Genomic DNA, 19,868 nt, shown 5'->3' with positions numbered 1-19,868 from the left:
CACATGTTAAGCCACACAAGTTCTATAATTTAACCCCCTCCGATAAAAAGAACGAAAAACATAAAAATGTTTGGTGCTTATGTTTTTGTAAAACGCTTCTGAAAACTTTGTTTTAGATCAATTAAAATGCTTTAAAAACTACAGCAAAAAAATTCCCCTCCAAAAGTGCTATTTTGTTTTAGACAGCTTTTTCTTCTAATTTTTAATTGTCCGCAAAAAAAATTTTGAAAATTCTATGTTGTGAAAAAAAAGTCTTTGTCTTTTTTCTTGCATTATTTATTTTCTTGCATAAACGGATGCTGAAAAATGGCGGAAAATAGTACCGTGGTTCAGGAGCTAATACCATGCAAACGGTAAATTTTGCGACGAGTTTTATTATCAGATTCGTTGTCAGCGACCTCGAGTACCCCCTAAAAAATTAGAGTGGTCAGTGTTCTGTTGTAGCGAATCACTATATTTACCTAATCATTAATGTTGCTTATTGTGGTTGTTATGTTATCATGCTAGTTTTTAAATAATATTTTCAAGTTAAATTGAAGTATCACAATATCTTTTTTTAATTAAATTGTTAGGTGACAGTACAGAATACTTACAATCCCGCCATGTTAAGAATGGCTTTCTTAATAATAACGTTAATATTTCAGTAGCATAACATAAGTGCATAAGTATCATTATTTTTTGTTTGTTTATTTTTTTCTTTAGTTTTTACATCTATGATAAATATTTCCTTTCTATTGGATTGCATTAAAATAAACTTATCTTAATGATTATTTAAACATTTATTGAATAGAATTTTTAAACGGGAAAAAATAAAGGAAAAAATATCTCAGTTTTATTCCAGGAATTCAACACGCAAAAAAAAAAATTAGAAAATAAAGTTATACGAAAATAACATTATTTTCTAAACGATTAAAGCTATTCAACTAAGAAATAGTTGAAAAATCTTGTTGAAAAGTAACAGTACATTAATTAACTGAAAAATATAGCAGAATGAAAAGCTAATTAAGTATAAAATCAATAAAGAAGTGCAAACATGAAAATAAAACAGAATATTTTTATCAGAAAAAGTGATGATAATCACCAAAAACTTCAACATTTATATATATATATATATATATATATATATATATATATATATATATATATATATATATATATGAACAAATGATTAATAAAACATGTTAAAAGACATTTTGAAAAAGAGTTAAAAACATATTTAATTTTAAAAAAGGAAGCACAAGATAAGTGGATAGTCCTTAATCCGCGGAGTTTCGAAGAAATACTCTCCTTCTCATCAGAGGGCAGGAATTAGCAAAATGCGGGATCGGATTTTGCATATAAAAGTATTTAATGAAACTACAAGTAAGTCACAGCTCTTACTTGGTTAAAAAGAGGGTGAGGTAAGGAGAATAGGAGGTAAAAGAAAAATGCTAAAAAAATTTCACATGAATAGATGTCCGGTGAAAGGTAAAAAATCCAAGAATGGTAAAATCCAAAACGGTCGAATTGAAAATGCCCAATCCAATGGGTAAATTCCAAATTGTCCAAAATGATCTAAAAGGCAGAGTGCCTTGGAAAAAATCGCAAATCATTAAAAGAAAAAGGACTAGAGAGAATATTTAAAACACGCCTGTCAAGGCTGGAGGAATCAAGTAAAAATATATATATATATATATATATATATATATATATATATATATATATATATATATATATATATATATATTGTATTTGAAAAAAAAGTCAGGTGATCATTGCTGGAAGTGATTTACTTCCATATATATGATTCCACGCTAGCAATAAGAAGAAATCCTCATAAAGTTTATGATATTGATGTATGATGACACTCACAAGAAACTTTAATATATAGGTTGTATTTGTTGAAAGTAAATATTTAACTTAGCTTTTCCAAAATCACTCCTGGCTAAATAGATGATGAGGTTTGCCTGTCTTAGTCTGTCAAATAAGAAGGCATTTTCATAAAGTTTATGTTGTTAGGTAAATAACAATCACCAGAAACGTCAATACATACGTAATATTTGTTACAATATTATTATTGAAATATTGTCATACATTGTTATGATAATCACAAGACACTCTAACATACATGTGCTATTTGTTGAAGTAAAAACGAAACCACATAGAATTGCAGTAATTGCTAATTATTGTTAGATATTTTAGTATTTCTGGAAGTATAATCCAAATATTATTGTAATACAATGGTTTTAAACTGTATAAAAATCACATAGCATTACAATAATTGAAGAGAAGTATTGAAATTCACCAAAAAACACCAATACATGCGTGATATTTGTTGAAGTATAATTAAAATCACATTGGATTACAGGTCCTGGATATGACCTTAAACTATATCCGATGGTGAGGCCCTAGCTTGCAGGCCTTAGGGAGTGTGGAGCCACCCTTTAATTGCCATTGCTCCCAGGTCCACTCTGACCCGGAGTGGTAGTACCTGTTAGGATCCCAACTATGGGTTAAATAGAATACGACTTAAAAAAACAAACAAATATACTATATTAAAAAATCGTTCTTCAAAATCACCAAATTCGGCATTAAATAACCTGAAAAGGGTTGATATGCCGTAAAACAAAACAACCAACCAACCACCATTGAATTACAATGATTTTACACTGTATAAAATATTGGTAAGAATATTTGATTTATAAAATTAGTGCAAGATGTTTAAGTCTGAATGACTCCAACTACGTTGACATATTTTCATGGTTGTGGAAATTAATCAGAATAAGCCATTTCTTTCTTTTACATGGGGATTGGAGATGCGTGTGTTGAATTCATTTTATCAGCTTTGCAATTTTAATCCTGACACATTTGTTCCACTGGGTTTTTATAAATTGAGTTAAGTTTGTTTTCATAAACAGATTGCTTCATCGGCGATTTTTACTTTCGAGATATCTTCATGTTTATATAATAATTTGAATATTTCGCATCTGATCATGAAGTTTGAGGTGACTCTTTTGCATCAGAAAATCATTTATAAAGTAGAAGATTTATCCACAGGTAATAAAGTGTTTACTAGGAAAACTCTTTTACGATTTGAACAATTGGGAGTACCATTGTCTAATTATTGATGATAATGACATAACAGCAGATATATCGCAGGCAAAATAGTACAGTTGAGAAGTTTGTGGATCTGTGATTTCTTTTCATTTTCATAATAATTTAAATATTTCGTCTCTGAGCTTGCATGAAGATTGGATGTATTAAACCATGTAACTGACTATTTTTGTTCTGTAGATGGTTTTGCCTCACATATTTACATATACTTAATAAGATGATGTATTGCCATCGACAACAGCATTAATATTAATATTGACATGGGTTTTCTGAGTATCTGATGAATTTCAGTTTTACAATTTATTTACAATAACCGGAAAATTGATTTAATATGAAAAAAATATGGGTTTAAAAACTTAGTTGTGTTTTTCATAACAATTTATTTACCAAAAAATGATTATTGATATAAAATTACCAAAAAGAAAAAGGATTATTGAGATAAAATGCCACAACCAATTGTTCGTTATTTTCACAGACCTTTGTTTACGAGAATATGGATATATAGTGTTATAATGACATAGTGGCGAATTTATCACCGGAAGTAAATAAACTATCGACTTGGAAGTTTCGTTTTATGATGTTGACATCAGGATTTTTATTGTTCAATTGTTGTTGTTTGATAACAAATGTTTTATGACATAATGTTCTGACATCGACAATAACATTCATATTAATATTGACATGGTTTTCTTGATTACCTGATCGATCTTATTATTACAACACTTTATTTGCAATAGATGGAATATTGATTAATGTGTAAAAATATTTTTTATAAATTTGTTGTGCTTTTCATAACAGTTTATTAACCAAAAAAATTATTGACATAAAATACAACAATCAATTGTTCGTCATTTTCACAGAACTTTATTTTCGAGAATAGATATATATAGTGCGCAAGAATATGGCTTTTTACGATCAGAATATATAGCAGAGTTCTCATTGGCATCTCATTATTTCTATCTTCTAGTTCTGCTTTATTCATTCTCATTTGGACAATAACTTCTACTAAAATCGTTTTTCTCCTTACGACTTTTCATCTTTACGATTGGAATATGACTTTCCATCTTTACGGTTGGAATATGACATTCCATCTTTATGATCGGAATATGACTTTTCATCTTTACGGTTGGAATATGCTTTTTCATCTTTACAGTTGGAATATGACTTTTCATCTTTACGGTTGGAATATGATTTTTCATCTTTATGGTTGAAATATGATTTTTCATCTTTACAGTTGGATTATGATTTTCATCTTTACGGTTGGAATATGACTTCCCATCTTTACAATTGGAATATGACTTTTCATCTTTACGATTGGAATATGATTTTTCATCTTTACGATTGGAATACAACTTTTCATCTTTACAATTGGAATATGACTTTTCATCTTTACGATTGGAATACGACTTTTCATCTTTAGGATTGGAATATGACTGTTCATTTTTATAGTTGGAATATGACTTTCCATCTTTACGGTTGGAATATGACATTTTGTCTTCATGGTTGGAATATCACTTTTCATCTTTACAATTGGAATATGACTTTTCCTCTTTGCGTTTGGAATATGATTTTCATCTTTATGATTGGAATATCACTTTTCATTTTACGATTGGAATATTACTTTTACTCTTTACGATTGGAATATATAGCAAAGATATACTTTTTCCTTTTTGCAGCTGGTATATTCTTTTGCAAGTAGTTTTTGAAATTCGTTTCCATGTGTTCAGTTGATTCTATAATTTCTGAAATGATCTTCAGATTCCAGTTATTTTTCATCTCATTAAACGGACATTGGTATTTCGTTGTTTTTCCCTCTTAATCTTTTTTAATTGGTGACACTAGCTTCTAATTAGTTTTCTTTTTTTTACTTTATATCACAATGTCAGGTTTTATGACGTTGTAGGTACGTAACTATAAAATCGCATAGTCATAGATGATGGGGTAATGCTTAATTTCAACTGTTCTTTCTAGTATATTTTCCTATAACTTGCTGCTACATTCAATATTTAACTGTTTACAGATCGTCCAATAAATGTATTTATGCACTCCATAGTGTTACCTCGCTGATTCTGTCTCCCTTGTAAGACAGTCGTGTCTAACATGTTTTGGCAGTTTCATCTTAAATGTGATGTTAACATAAAAAGAATAGCAAAAATGCTTATTTTAATTTTGATCGACACATTTAACAAGAATGTGGCTTTTCTCCAGCGTGAGTTCTCATATGCCTCACTAATGCTGATTTTATAGAGAAAGAATATCCACACACTTCACAAGAATATGGCCTTTCCCCAGTGTGAGTTCGTATATGTAGCACTAATGTTGATTTTCGAGTACTAGAATATCCACACACTTCACAAGAATATGGTTTTTCTCCAGTGTGAGTCCGCATATGCTCTACTAACCTTGGCTTTTGAGAACAAGAATATCCACACACTTTACAAGAATATGGCTTTTCCCCAGTGTGAGTTCTCATATGCTTCACTAACTTTGATCTTTCAGCACTAGAATATCCACAAACATCACAAGAATGTGGCTTTTCCCCAGTGTGAGTTCTTATATGTAGCATTAATGTTGATTTAAGTGTACAAGAATACCCACAAACTTCACAAGAATATGGCTTTTCGCCAGTGTGAGTTCTCATATGTATTACTAACCCTGATTTTTGAGAACAAGAATATTTGCAGACATTACAAGAATATGGCTTTTCCCCAGTATGAGTTCTCATATGTCTAACTAATGCTGATTTTTGAGAACAAGCATACCCACAGATGTCACAAGAATGTGGTTTTTCACCAGTGTGAGTTCTCATATGTGTCACTAAATGTGATTTTAGATAACTAGCATATTTACATATTTCACAGGAATACGGCTTTTCTCCAGTGTGAGTGTTCATATGTGTCGCTAAATGTGATTTTTTAGAACAAGAATATCCACACACTTTACAAGAATGCGGCTTTTCTCCAGTGTGAGTTCTCATATGCTTCACTAAATTAGATTTTTGAGAACAAATATATCCGCAGACATCACAAGAATGTGGTTTTTCACCAGTGTGCGTTCTCATATGTGTTACTAAATGTAATTTTTGAGAACAAGAATATCCACACACTTCACAAGAATGTGGCTTTTCGTCACTGTTTATCTTCATGTTTCACTAAAATTGACCGAAGAACAAGATTATTCATGTAATATTGCTTTTATTTAGTATAAATTTGAATTACAAATTCTTAAGCAGATTTGAGAAACATAATATAACGTTCATCTAGTTTTTTTCTATTCATACATTTTTATTGATTTGAATATTAAACACATACTATACATATATAAATATTACGTTTGACATTTCAGAGAATTTGTTTCTTATTCTTCATGATTATATGCAATAGATTTACTTATTACTGATATCCCATGATTCCAAACCATCAAAAAATAGCTGCCCACACTGCTTTTACATTCATAAACCCTTTTACACTAAATTTTTGACATCATTCATAACTAAACCTTCAGGCTATATCACGATTTCTAATTAAAATTATTACCATGAGAAGTACATTTTTGCACAAAATTCACTGTTTTCTTCAACATACATATCAACAATTGTTTACAGCATTTTTCATGTAAATACTGATTCATTAAAATTTAATAAACATGTAGAAGCAGGAAGATCTGTAACGAAAAAAGCGAAACAAATTCAATATTTTTAGTATCGTTGATAACTTATTGGTTGTTGTTTGTTGTAAATATGATATGAAATTCAAAAACTTTTTATATTTTATTGAAATATCATATTAAACAGCAGAAAATAAATGGATATTTTTAACTCAGCACAAAAATAGAAAATACATGCGTTGTTGCTGATATAAACTCGAGACAATCGCATCCATCAAGGTGAGAAAACAGCAAACACACACACACACACACACACACACACACACACACATATATATATATATATATATATATAATCCAAACCAAATTACTAATCACAATGCCTCTAACCCACCTAGTCGCATCAGGAGAAAGAAAAATATTTTGTTTAATCTTCCATTTATTGTAAATGTCAAAACTAATATACCTAATGAATTCTTTAATATTGTAAAAAACTCTTTCAAATACCCACACAGATATAGTTCTATTTCAATAAAAATTCAATCCAGATTTCTTATTCAACAATGCCTAATTTAGCACAAAGAATCTTAACATCTAATAACAAAAAAATTAAATCTGCCCAAAAAATCCCTTTCCCAATTAAACCCAAAACTAACTGTAATTGTAATAACAAACATCTTTGCCCACTCAATAATGATTGTATCCATAAAGATGTTATATATTCTTGCACTATTACTAAGCTTCCACGCAATCCTCCCATAACAGACACTAATATTTTGTCTTCAAGTTATTCTTCTTCCCATCCTCCATCTGATATAGTTACTAATCCAATACACCATTCGAGCAGCCCCTCCATCTACAATCATACAACTAGTAATAATGATGATAATAATAATAATAATAATCATAATATTAATGAGAATAACAATATTTCTCCTAACAGCCATCCTAACACTAACAACACTCATTATCCCCTCCAAAATAGTCCTCATACAGACATTGTCCCACCATTTGTTGAACACTGTGAACAAAATTCAAACTATTTAACTAATACAAATCAGCAAATTAATATTAATACCAGACCTCGAGCTTTTAATAAAGTACATACATATATCGGCGCTACTTCAACATTAATTAAGAAAAGAATATCAAACCACATTTCTTCTTTTAACAACCATAATTCTAATAATAACCAAGGAACTTCTCTAACCACTTTAATTAAAAAACTTAACTCTAACAATACTCCCTTCTCAATCAAATGGACTATTATAAAAAAGTTATGTCTTATACTCCAGGCTCTAAGTCAGGTCGCTTCTGCACAACCGAAGCTATAACTATAATTACTTCCCATCAAAGTAACAATATAATAAATTCTAAAAATGAACTGATCTCTTTCTGTAAACATAAGTCCAAATTTAATTATGGCAATTTGGAAATTACATAGTTATTACTTTTACCTTTTATATAGATATAAAATATTTTTTCTTTAACTTTTTCGTTTTTCGACATACTTCTTAATACTTTATAATTTAATAATCCTTTATTTAAATTCTTTATCTCTTATTTGCATGGCCGATTTTTTATCTGCATTTTCTGTTTTATTCTTTAAACTTTCCTATCTATCTAATATATTAATCTACCCACACGTTCATATCTTGTATGTATATTTGCTTAAATTTTACTATATGAATTTACTTACTTTTTTTTTCCTGGAATTGCAGATACCGGCAATCTTCTCCCCTTAAATAATTTTTATTTTTTATCTTTATTCTTTTCTTATTTTATTTTATATTATATATTATATTTTATTTTTTATTATATTTTATTTTTTATTTATTTATTTATTCTTCATTTTCTGTTTATTTATTATAAATTCATTTATTTATTTTTATTTTCCTTTTTTATTTTTATTTTCTTTTAGTGTCGTTTAATAACTCTTGCTGACATTTTTTTAAGTGATAACCTGTACATTTCAGTTGAGCTATATTATTTTGCCCTATATATATTTTCGCGCCTTTAACATTTCCTGTCTGGGTCGTTTTGACTTTTTTTCTCTTTATTTTATATTTAACTTTATCCTTTTTTTCTCTCTCTCTCTCCTTTTTCTTCCTAGATCTTTTTTATTTATAGTTATGTCTCGGAAGTAGAGTGAAAAGCACATCTTATATTTCTTTTATTAATATTATTTTTTTCCTTGTACACATGTTTGTGAATTATTCCATGGATTTCTGCCTTTGGATTATTATGGACCATCTTCTTCCAATTACGGGATGTCTTTGGATTTTACTTGTACAAATAAAAATTCTTTTAACTTTCTTGAAGTTTTACATTTGGATTTTACCGTCACTGGATTTTTTATCTTCCACCAGACTATCCATTCATGTGTAATCACCTTTTTCTTTACCATATTCCCTCTGCTTAACTTATTTTGTTTTCAAGTAAGATCTTTGACTTACTTGTTGTTTCATCAAATACTTCTGCATGCAAAATCCGATCCCGCATTTTGCTACTTCCTACCCTCTGATGAGAAGGAGAGTATTTATTCGAAACTCTGCGGATTAAGGACTATCCATTTATCTAGTGTTTCCTTTTCAGATTAAATATGTTTTTAACTCATTTCAAAGTGTTTTTTAACATATTTTGATACCTGTTTGCTCACATTATATATATATATATATATATATATATATATATATATATATATATATATATATATATATATATAACGGTTTTATCGATTGGTTTCTGGTGTAAATCCAATTAAACTTGTGCGATTGTTAAAAAGAGCTAAATAAAGGACACTGAAACATGTATGCACATATGTAATCAATAATGTTTGTATACAAACATTATTGGCTACATATGTGCATACATGTTTCGGTGGAATTCCACTTCCAGAACAACATTTCATCACACCAAAATCGAATCGACTGTTTTTTGATCTGATGAAGTCTTGTTCCTGAATTTTTACTCCACTGAAACATGTATGCAAGTATGTAACAAATTATGATTGTATCTTCACTATGCCAAACAACGCAAACGATAATAAATTCTATCAGAAAATAAGTATAGCTCAACATAACAAGAACTATAATTCAACTGCAACTGTAACTCGCTCAGGAGCTGCCGTTTTGAAAATAATTGCTTAATGTGATTTATTACTATACAGTTACGGAATCGCCCCAACTGACACGCTTTTCCAACAAAACCCAATAGCACACTATTGCCGATCTGAAACCCAATAAAAAATTCTGCTGTCTCTCCTCTTCAACACACCAAACAGAACCAACTACACCTATTCAACCCACATACAATGACCCGACAAGAAAAATCCATGACATAGAATACAGTTTTTTTCTCCTTTTATCATAAAATTCGATGTTTTAGACAAATTAGGAGAAACGAGGGGAGCTGCCAACAACGCATCCACAATTCATTTTTTTTACGCTTCATTTAAAAAATGATAATAATAATAATAAGTATTCTACTAAATGTAATTCCATAACATAAAATCATTATTTATCTTGGTTTTAATTCTTCAAATAGTAATCCTTTGGTTCATATGTTGTTGCGCCTTGTTTGAAGTTAAAAAGCGTAAAAAACAATGCATTGATTGTTAATATTTAAATATTGATAAAACTAAATATTTAAATTAGGACAAATAGATAAAATCATTTAACCTCACTGAATTCCTCTTGAATTTTAAATCTTAATTTGTTCATTTTCGAATATTTTGTTCTTTACTTTTACTCTTGTTTTCATGTTTTTTTTTATTTTCATGCACAGTTTTGAAATATAACCACATATTTATAAAAGCCATTATTTTAAAATATTCACATATAGAATAAAGCAATGTAAAATTTTACATCGAATATTTTACTTATTTGCTTTGCTTTTCTTTTTTTAAAGAATATATTTTTCATGTATTTCTTAGTAAATTTTCATAATGTATTTCTTTTAATTAACAGATCATATCATTGCCTTCATAGAAATCGACTAGTTTACTCTTACTAGTTTACTATTTCTTTCTTCTATATAGTTTTGCCTGTTTGTATTGGACTTATATCGGATAAATGATAAGCATGCTGCCTTTGAGTAATGGCAGCTCTGCCAGTAGAAGTGAACTATTGATGGGAGTGGGGTTTGCTATAGATCTTCTGTGTGGATATATGCACTTCATTTGCTGATTTGCACCAATCAATAATCTCATTTGCGAACTGCTCCACAGAAAGATAAAATATATTTCCCCATGAAGCATCTCTAATCTCATCTTGATTGTTTCCCATTTAGCATTCTTGTAATACTTTTTCGTCTGGAGTAACGCTTCTTCAACTTGTGATCGAGAATTAAGGATTATGTCCATCATTCTTGAGTAGACAATGGACATTTGTTACACAATAGGTCTAAATGCGAGGTTCATTATCTTCTTTAATTTAACTCCTTTATTTATTTTTTATATTTTCCTGTACACAAACGATCAAGATAACCCATGATGAACATAAAATAATAACGCTTTTAAATTTTACATTAATTCTATTTCCTTCCTTTTAATCAAGCGATAATAGCATTTCACTCTACAACTATTTCTAGGTTCTATAGATTTTACTAACTGTATTGGACAATTAAATAAAAATAAATGATAAATTATGAGCTTAAAAATAAATGAAAAATAAAGTCTGAAGAAATTAAGGAAAATTGACGCTTCTTAAATAATAGTGAACTCCAGAATAATATATCTCATACTTAGTCTTGGAAAAATTCTGTTTTAGTTTGAATTCCACCTGTGGACCACATGGTGAATAACCAAAGAACCCGATTGTTTTTAACATGGTGTCAATACTTACAGGCCACGAGATAGGGTAGAGGGTGCTGAGTAATATCTCAATGGAATTTTAATTATTTATTTTTTTATTTTAAGAAATGGGCACAATTGTTTAGTGCTTTGAATAGAGGTATACCAAGGGTGTTTACATAAAATAACTTCAGCAACACTATCTTTATATATTTATTCAACAAGTCATACTGACATGATTTCTGCTCTTTGCTATTTTTATAGCAAACTTTACTCGGCCATTTAAATTGATTTTATTCAACATTGTATTTGCCTCACATACCATATTTTATGAAAGTGCTGAAATATGATGAAATTTTAATTTGTGACACCAGTTTAAATGATTTTTAAGAGTTATTTTTAATGAATGATGAGAATTTGTTGGATTGTTGAAGATAAATTTAAAATGTATTTATTTTTGCGATATCAGTAAACTGTTTGCCTTTTAATGGTGAACTAAAAACGTATGAGTTTGAAACTTTTTTAAAATTTGCACAAAGACGTAGCAAAACACAAATATATAACAAAAAAATGTTTACAAAGAAAAGATAGTTTACTCTTCTGCCTACCATAATAATTTTGTTGGTGTTTACGTATTTTGAAGCGTTTATTTACTTTGGAAAATATAGTATCTAATCTTACATAAGAACAAAGAAAAGAAAGTGCAGACATAAGATGATCGTCTGCACTTTCTTTTCTTGTTCTTATGTAAATTTTTCTGTCGAATTTAATTGTTCTATAAAGAACAATTAAATTCGTCAGAAAAATTTTTTTTCAATTGTTTTCATCCTTTTTTTGATACTGCTTTAACTTATTTTTATGTTTTCCAGAAAATATTTGAAGCAACATTTTATTAATTCAAAGGTGAACTTACCCGTATGATGAGAAAAAGCCAATGTTGAAATGTTTGAGCTTCTTTGACTTGCAATTCTTAGTTGAACATAAAAAACTTTACTTTTTAAGCCTTGTGTGGTATTAATAATTCTTGCAGTTCTTAGTTTAAACTGAAAAGAGAAGATGTGGTATAAATCTTTTCTATTAATAGAGAGGAAGAGAAAGATAGATCGCAACAATCGAGTTTATTTTTATTTTTACATGAAACAACTTTTAGTTTTAGAACTTACGGGTTGATAAGTAATCTATGTTTTCCCCTCACAATTTAATAAACAAAAGACATTGTAAAATGTCGTTGTTGCCTTTCTTAAATTGCAATATTCATATTCATATTTGATAATAAAATGGGCCATATTATTTGTTTTTCTATAAAAAGCAGGGGGTTTCTATTTGCTTAAATTAAAATTTTAAATCAGGGAAGGGGACATTATCTTTTCACCTAACAATTTTATTTTTTTATTTTGCTTCAAATTCATAACTTTATTATTAAGAATGCCATTCTTAGCATAGATAAAGTGAGTCTTTTCTGACTGATTTGTACGTTCAACTAACAAATTTAACACACAATATTTTGGTGCTAACGCACTTACTGATCAGCGCTATATTTTAAAATCGTATTTTCATGTTTAATTAAAGTTTTATATGTTTTTTTATTCAGTTGTAAGGTTAAAGTACAGAATAGGTGCAAACACCCTCCCCTCCCCATGTTAAGAATAGCTTTTTAAATAATAACGTTATTATTTCAGCACGGATCAATAAGTGCATGAATATCATAATTTCTTTTATATTTTATACCAAAACAAACAAACAAACAAACGAACAAAGACGTAGTAAAACACATATATAACAAAGAAATGTTTACAAAGAAAAGATAGTTTACTCTTCTGCCTACCGTAATAATTTTGTTGGTGTTTACTAATTTTGAAGCGTTTATTTACTTTGGAAAATATAGTATCTAATCTTACATAAGAACAAGAAAAGAAAGTGCAGATATAAGATGATCGTCTGAAAGTGTCTTGATAATCGCTCAAAAATTGAAAATTGAACACAATACTGGTAAGAATCCACCCAGTAAATGTCACAGTGAAACATTTTACAATACTCTTCTTTGCCACAAAAATTGGCAACTAAAAGATTTAACGCATTCTATTTTTTTTATTCTTTTATAATAATTTAATTTTTAAAAAATTATTTTACAATAATTACGTCAATTTACATAATAAGTACGTCAATTTACATAATAATTACGTCAATTTACATAATAATTACGTCAATTTACATAATAATTACGTCAATTTACATAAAATTACGTCAATTTACATAAAAATTACGTCAATTTACATAATAATTACGTCAATTTACATAATAATTACGTCAATTTACATAATAATTACGTCAATTTACATAATAATTACGTCAATTTACATAATAATTGCGTCAATTTACATAATAATTGCGTCAATTTACATAATAATTGCGTCAATTTACATATTTGCGTCAATTTACATAATAATTACGTCAATTTACATAATACTTACGTCAATTTACATAATAATTACGTCAATTTACATAATAATTACGTCAATTTACATAATAATTACGTTAATTTACATAATAATTACGTCAATTTACATAAACATTACGTCAGTTTACATAATAATTACGTCAATTTACATAATAATTACGTCAATTTACATAATAATTACGCCAATTTACATAGCCAATCAAGTGACATTATTACAGACGATGTATCCCAAAATATGCCCCAGTATTTTCCTCATATTCTTTTTCAACTAAACGGCAGGAGGATATTTTTTTTTATTCATGTCTGTTATAAAGCATTACGGAATCGTCATCATCATCATCATCATCATCATCATCATCATCATCATCATCATCATCATCATTATCACGTCTATTATAAAGAACATATAAATAAAAATATACTTACTTTTATGTGTAAGATTATTTTAAAATTTATTGAATGGAATTTCATAAACAATTGTGCCCATTTCTAAAAATACAGAATTTTTCCAAGACTAAGTATGAGATATATTATTCTGGAGTTCACTATTATTTAAGAAGCGTCAATTTTCCTTAATTTCTTCAGACTTTATTTTTCATTTATTTTTAAGCTTATAATTTATCATTTATTTTTCTTTGATTAATTGTCCAATACAGTTAGTAAAATCTATAGAACCTAGAAATAGTTGTAGAGTGAAATGCTATTATCGCTTGATTAAAAGGAAGGAAATAGAATTAATGTAAAATTTAAAAGCGTTATTATTTTATTTGCGTATATTTTATGTTCATCATGGGTTATCTTGATCGTTTGTGTACAGGAAAATATATAAAAAAAACTTACCTTTCATTCCCGGAATTCAATACAAAAAAATAAACATATAAATAAAGGATGAATTCATTTTTATTTTCTTTTGTGTTCAAAACAGAAATTTTGTTTTGCTTGTAAGGATTTCTTTAGTAAATTGATACAACTTTTATTTTTGTGTGTCCAATTCATTAAGAAATAAAATATACGAAAATATAAAAGAATTAAAATAAAAAGATGAAAAACACGATTTAAATGTGAAATTATTTCAAGAGAAACTCAACTGCTAAAGAACAATGAATTTAGGTCACCGTAACACGGTGTAATCATTTTGTTTCTCGTGTAAAAATGTCCGTTCATTAGTTAAGTGTGCCCAACTGCCCAATGTGTTTACAAATCAAGTTTAGATTATATTTGTTAATGATTAAAGCTTGTTGAAATTTCTTTTGTAATTTTCTCGCTCCTGAATTAACGTTAAAAAAAATAAAGTAGATGAAGATATAAGATTAAGATTTTTAAGAGTCAACATTTCATTATTATTTTAATTAGTCAAACTACTGTTAACACCCAAGATGAGTTGTCCGAATAATCCCCAGATAAAAAAATGTACAAAAACTGAATATTTCAGATAAATTACTCAAATAAGAGGAAAGAGTTGCACAAATATCGAGTCAGTCAAATGACAAAAATAGATTTAAACCAAGAAAATAAACTGAAAACATTATGAAACTTGTAACTTATTGTTATCAAACATAATTCGGTTAAACTTTAATCATGTAAAGATGGTTTCGATAATGAACGGACGAGATGAGCGCTAATTTATCTCATGTATTATTTATGAAACACCATTATAGGCAAAATCAATAAAAACTAAGGGAAATAAGTATTCTCTACATTTGAGTTATACAAGGGACATAACTACCAGATCTGCCATATTCAACTGAGAGTTAACTCATCTAATTTTATTTCTAATTTATTTCATACTTTCTTTAATTTTTTATTTATTGTCTCTTTATGTTCCTATTTACAATGCCTCCCCACTGGACAGAGTTAGACACCATGGTCGTTTTTTAATGTGGAGAAAAGGAACAAAAATAAAAATTGTCTCAATTGTGAAGGATTTCCCCTCCACTGACAGAGAACGAGGAATTGACGTGTATATCTGAAGAACAGAGTTTATTTGTCGAAGGTTTGGGGACTTTTATAGATCTTGTACCCTTTCGACGTAAATAATTACAAAAAACCTCCCCAATGACTAATAATCATGGTTTATGATACATTGCCTGAGAGTAATTCGTTTAAAATCCCCGGCTTAACGTTCACTAGAAAAAGGGGTTAAAGCAGATACGTTAAGTGCATTGTCAGGGCCGCTGCAAAGAAGATAGAGTCTCTCTCTCTCTCTTTCTCTCTCTCTCCTCTCTCTCTCTCTCTCTCTCTCTCTCTCTCTCTCTCTCTCTCTCTCTCTCTCTCTCTCTCTCTCTCTGCCATGGTAGAAATTTACTTAAACCCGGGAGTATCCTGTACCTCTACAAGGCTACAATTCGCCTATTTCTGGAGGGTTGTTGCCACATTTTGGCCGGTCAATCTGCTACTAATCTCTCACTCTTAGACAGTGTTCAAGATACCTGCCAACCTCATAGGTCCCGCACTGTAAGCTAGGCTTCAATTTTCGACGAACTACAAGAATTTGTACCAGTGGCGGCTCGTGCCTGAGATTAGTGGGGGTGCTGCTTCAAAAATTTTACGTATTTTTTTAATATCGTGTAAAGGAATTCGAATATATAAATAAATATTTAATCAAATAATAAACAAACATTCAAATAAATATTCAATTATATAACAAAGACAAATAATCAATCAGAAATGGATAATACGCAAAAACTTTTTATTAAAAAGATTTTTTTAAAATTATGTACACTTTACAGAATAAAAATAATATATATATTTATTCCTTTTAAACTTTTCAGATTAAATAAAAGTTTGCGTTTTTATTTTGCAAACAAACGAAAACCACTTTTAAAAATAACTTATTTTTTATAAAAACAAAAAAGAAAAACTTTGAAATTTACCTGCCTCCCTACGAGGGTTAATTTAGGAGTTTACTATTTGAAAATAGCGTTTTATTTAATAACAGTTTTATTAATAAAATTTATTTTTAAAGATTTATTTATAACAAAACGTATTTGTAAATAAAATGCAAAATAAAAAAAGTTTTCATTTTTATATAGTGAGCAAACAAACAAAAATATTTAAAGATACAAAATTTTATTTACAAATCTTTTTAACAACTTGCTTTTTATATAAAAAGAACAAACTTGGTTATTTACTGACCTTCCCATGCCGGTAAAGATCGACATAAAGTGGATATTTATTATAAGAAAATAGGATGTCATATATAAGCATTATAAAACATCGAATTTTAATGTAGCTTTCTTCCCCCAAAAATTAAAATTGTCTCAGTCCAGAAGGATTTCTAATTACTTTTTTTAATGCGTATTATCTGACCCATCTACTAACAAATTCAATGTAAAGTTTAAAAATGCATAATTATTAAAAAAAACTGTGTTTTTTTTTTTACTTACAAACACATTTTAATTAAAAAATCTTGTGTAAAAATCCATTTTTCAAAGTGTAAAACTTCTAACATTGTCCTTGTCGGAGGCAAATAAATGCTAATTTTTTATATCTAAAACATACACGTTAAAAAGATTTCTAACTAAAATGTATTTTCAACATAAACTGTTTCTTCGCTTTTTTGCTTAGGCACCGCCAAAAATGGCCGCAAAATCAAGTTGTTGTTGTTTTTTAAAACGAAATTACGTTTATTAAAATCCATTATTTCTGAGTAACTTTTTTTTTCCAGAAAGATAAAACCCTGAATTTTATCATATAGAAAACAGAATAATGTAAAACTTTTTCTACTATTTTTAATTCAATTTTAAATGTTAAATTTTCCCAAAAAGTTAACAATTGACATTTTTTGTCTTGCACAAAAAACGTACTTAAATATTTTTAAAAAAGGGTTTTTGAAATAATTAATTAATTTATTTATTGTCTAACTAAGATTTAGGATGATTTTCTAAGAGAATATGCAAAAATATTATAATATAAGTACCTGAATTTCAAATAATTCCACTTATTCATATAGGTAACCAGATATTCGCGTTGACGTAGAGTTCAGATCGACTCTGTTTACGTTTTCGTCTGATAAAAAGCAAACTATGGAAGACCAAACAGGTAAAAAAAAACTTATTTTTCAGTGACGAAAATTTCAATGTATTATTAAGCTGAGGCTGGCCAGTACCAGATGGGTGACCATTTGTATGCGTTTGGTTTTTAATGCGTATGTGTGTGGGGGCCAGACTCCCCAAAATGGGGGGGGGGCAATTTAAAGCAGAATAAAAAAAAATTATTTCAGCGCGTTTGGTCCACCATAGTCAAAGGCGGCAAACGTTTTCAAACGGGATCGAAAAAAAAGATGCTATTTTTAACACAAAGGGCACAATATTTATCGAATTTTTTTTTTTGGTATCGATTATTCAAAGCATGCCCTGTTTAATAATGGTCATGCATTATTCGGCTCGCTAAAAAAAAATTGTTAATTTATTTATCAAAAATTTAAAAATAGCTTTTTTCGTATAAATATTAAAAAAAATTTTTTTTTGTTTTGCTTAACTTAAATTAATTATTTTACTTAACATATTCACCGAATTTCACACTTCAAAACTCAAAAGCGGGATAATTAAACACAATCGAAGTTCTGATATTCAGACGTCAAAATAAGGTATGCAAACAATTTTTTTTTTTTTTTTTTTTTTTTGAATCTATAATTCTGTCCCTTACAACACAATATGTTGATTTCAGTCTCAGATGATTATTTTAAGCATATTTGTTCCCACTTCAAAACAAGGGGGGGTTTTATAAGCAAAAAAAGATATATATATAAATATCGTTTATGAAAAATAAGTACACTGTTATAAAGTTCATTCTTCTCCTAATAATCGCTGAAAATTTCGTATTGATCGGATAATTACCTGATTTTTGGTAGATTTTTAAAAAGACGGTCCGTCAAAAAGTACTGACCTGCCCCCCCAGTTTTGGCGGTGCCTTGCAAAATAAATAGCATTTAAAACTACTTTAAAGAAACAAACAAAAAAGCAGGTAGATGGAAAAGTAACTTTATTTTTATGGTAAGATTTATTTATTGTATATTTGGTTTTTACCCTTGGCCGCGTGTTAGCTTCACTGCTAAATTCCAGAATACTTTTGATAAATAAAAATAAACAGTTTCTGCATATTATATATTTCCGTCTGCTACCGACTTAAATCGCAACGCTAAAAGTGTGCGTATTTAAAAGAAAATAGCACAATATTTTATGTACAAGAACACGTTATGTGCAGATTTTAATAATAATTTTAAAAAATATAAGTAAACCTCCTTTTTTTTCAATAACAATGTTATCATATCTATACAGGCGCACACTCTAAGCAAACAACGAATTTCACGACACGGAACTGCGCCAAGCGACAGTTCCTCAAAAGGCTTTCATCGGCTGCCTAAAGCGTCTAATCCGCGCATGTGTACAAGAGAATTTCATTAAGAAAGTTTAACTATGAATTTCACAGCTCCAAGCAAGTTTTATTTTTGTTATTATATGCATTTGGAGATACCGACATTAAAGTTAATAGTTTTATAATGTACACATAGAAAAAATGAAATAACAATAATAATAATAATAATAATAATAATAATAATAATAATAATAATAATAATAAATAAACGTATTATTTTTAATTTTATTATTAATATTGTGTAGAAATAACTTGGGGGTGCTGCACTGCTGAGTGCTGCAGTCCCACAGCTCCATGCACGAGCCGCAACTGCCTTGTACCCTTCGACGTAAATACTCCTGACAAACCTGACAAGCAACAAAATACTACCTAAAACAATAAAGATCCCCAGATGCCAGAAAGTCTTCTACTGATATAATTTATTCCCTAGGACTGCTAGACTTTGGAATTAGTTGCTTGGTCCCTGCTCGTCTGACTGTACTGACATGCAGAAGTTCAAGTGTAATGTGAACATCTTGTTTCTCAACCGCTTACATGTTATAT

At 28.8% G+C, this 19,868-nt stretch overlaps 1 protein-coding gene across 1 annotated transcript; it reads right to left on the bottom strand.

Moving 5' to 3' along the window:
- Positions 1–2,998: 2,998 nt before the first annotated feature.
- Positions 2,999–15,054, bottom strand: LOC145249046 (uncharacterized). Its single transcript, XM_080110901.1, has 3 exons — positions 14,790–15,054; positions 12,405–12,534; positions 2,999–6,756 (listed from the first exon to the last, which is right to left on the bottom strand). The coding sequence occupies exon 3, from the start codon at positions 4,581–4,583 to the stop codon at positions 4,068–4,070; it is 516 nt and encodes a 171-aa protein (XP_079967027.1). The 5' UTR covers positions 4,584–6,756; positions 12,405–12,534; positions 14,790–15,054; the 3' UTR covers positions 2,999–4,067.
- Between the last annotated feature and the right edge of the window lie 4,814 nt (positions 15,055–19,868).

This window comes from Euprymna scolopes, chromosome 27, assembly GCF_053919585.1.
Source record: "Euprymna scolopes isolate OS-2025 chromosome 27, ASM5391958v1, whole genome shotgun sequence".
Classification (NCBI taxonomy): domain Eukaryota; kingdom Metazoa; phylum Mollusca; class Cephalopoda; order Sepiida; family Sepiolidae; genus Euprymna; species Euprymna scolopes.
Note: the sequence above shows the minus strand (reverse complement) of the source record. Positions and strands in the feature narration are given on the sequence as shown.

What these genes read in the sequence shown, in the direction of transcription:
- LOC145249046 (XM_080110901.1), bottom strand. Translation starts at nt 4,583, where the DNA reads ATGTCATATTCCAACCGTAAAGATGGAAAGTCATATTCCAACTATAAA.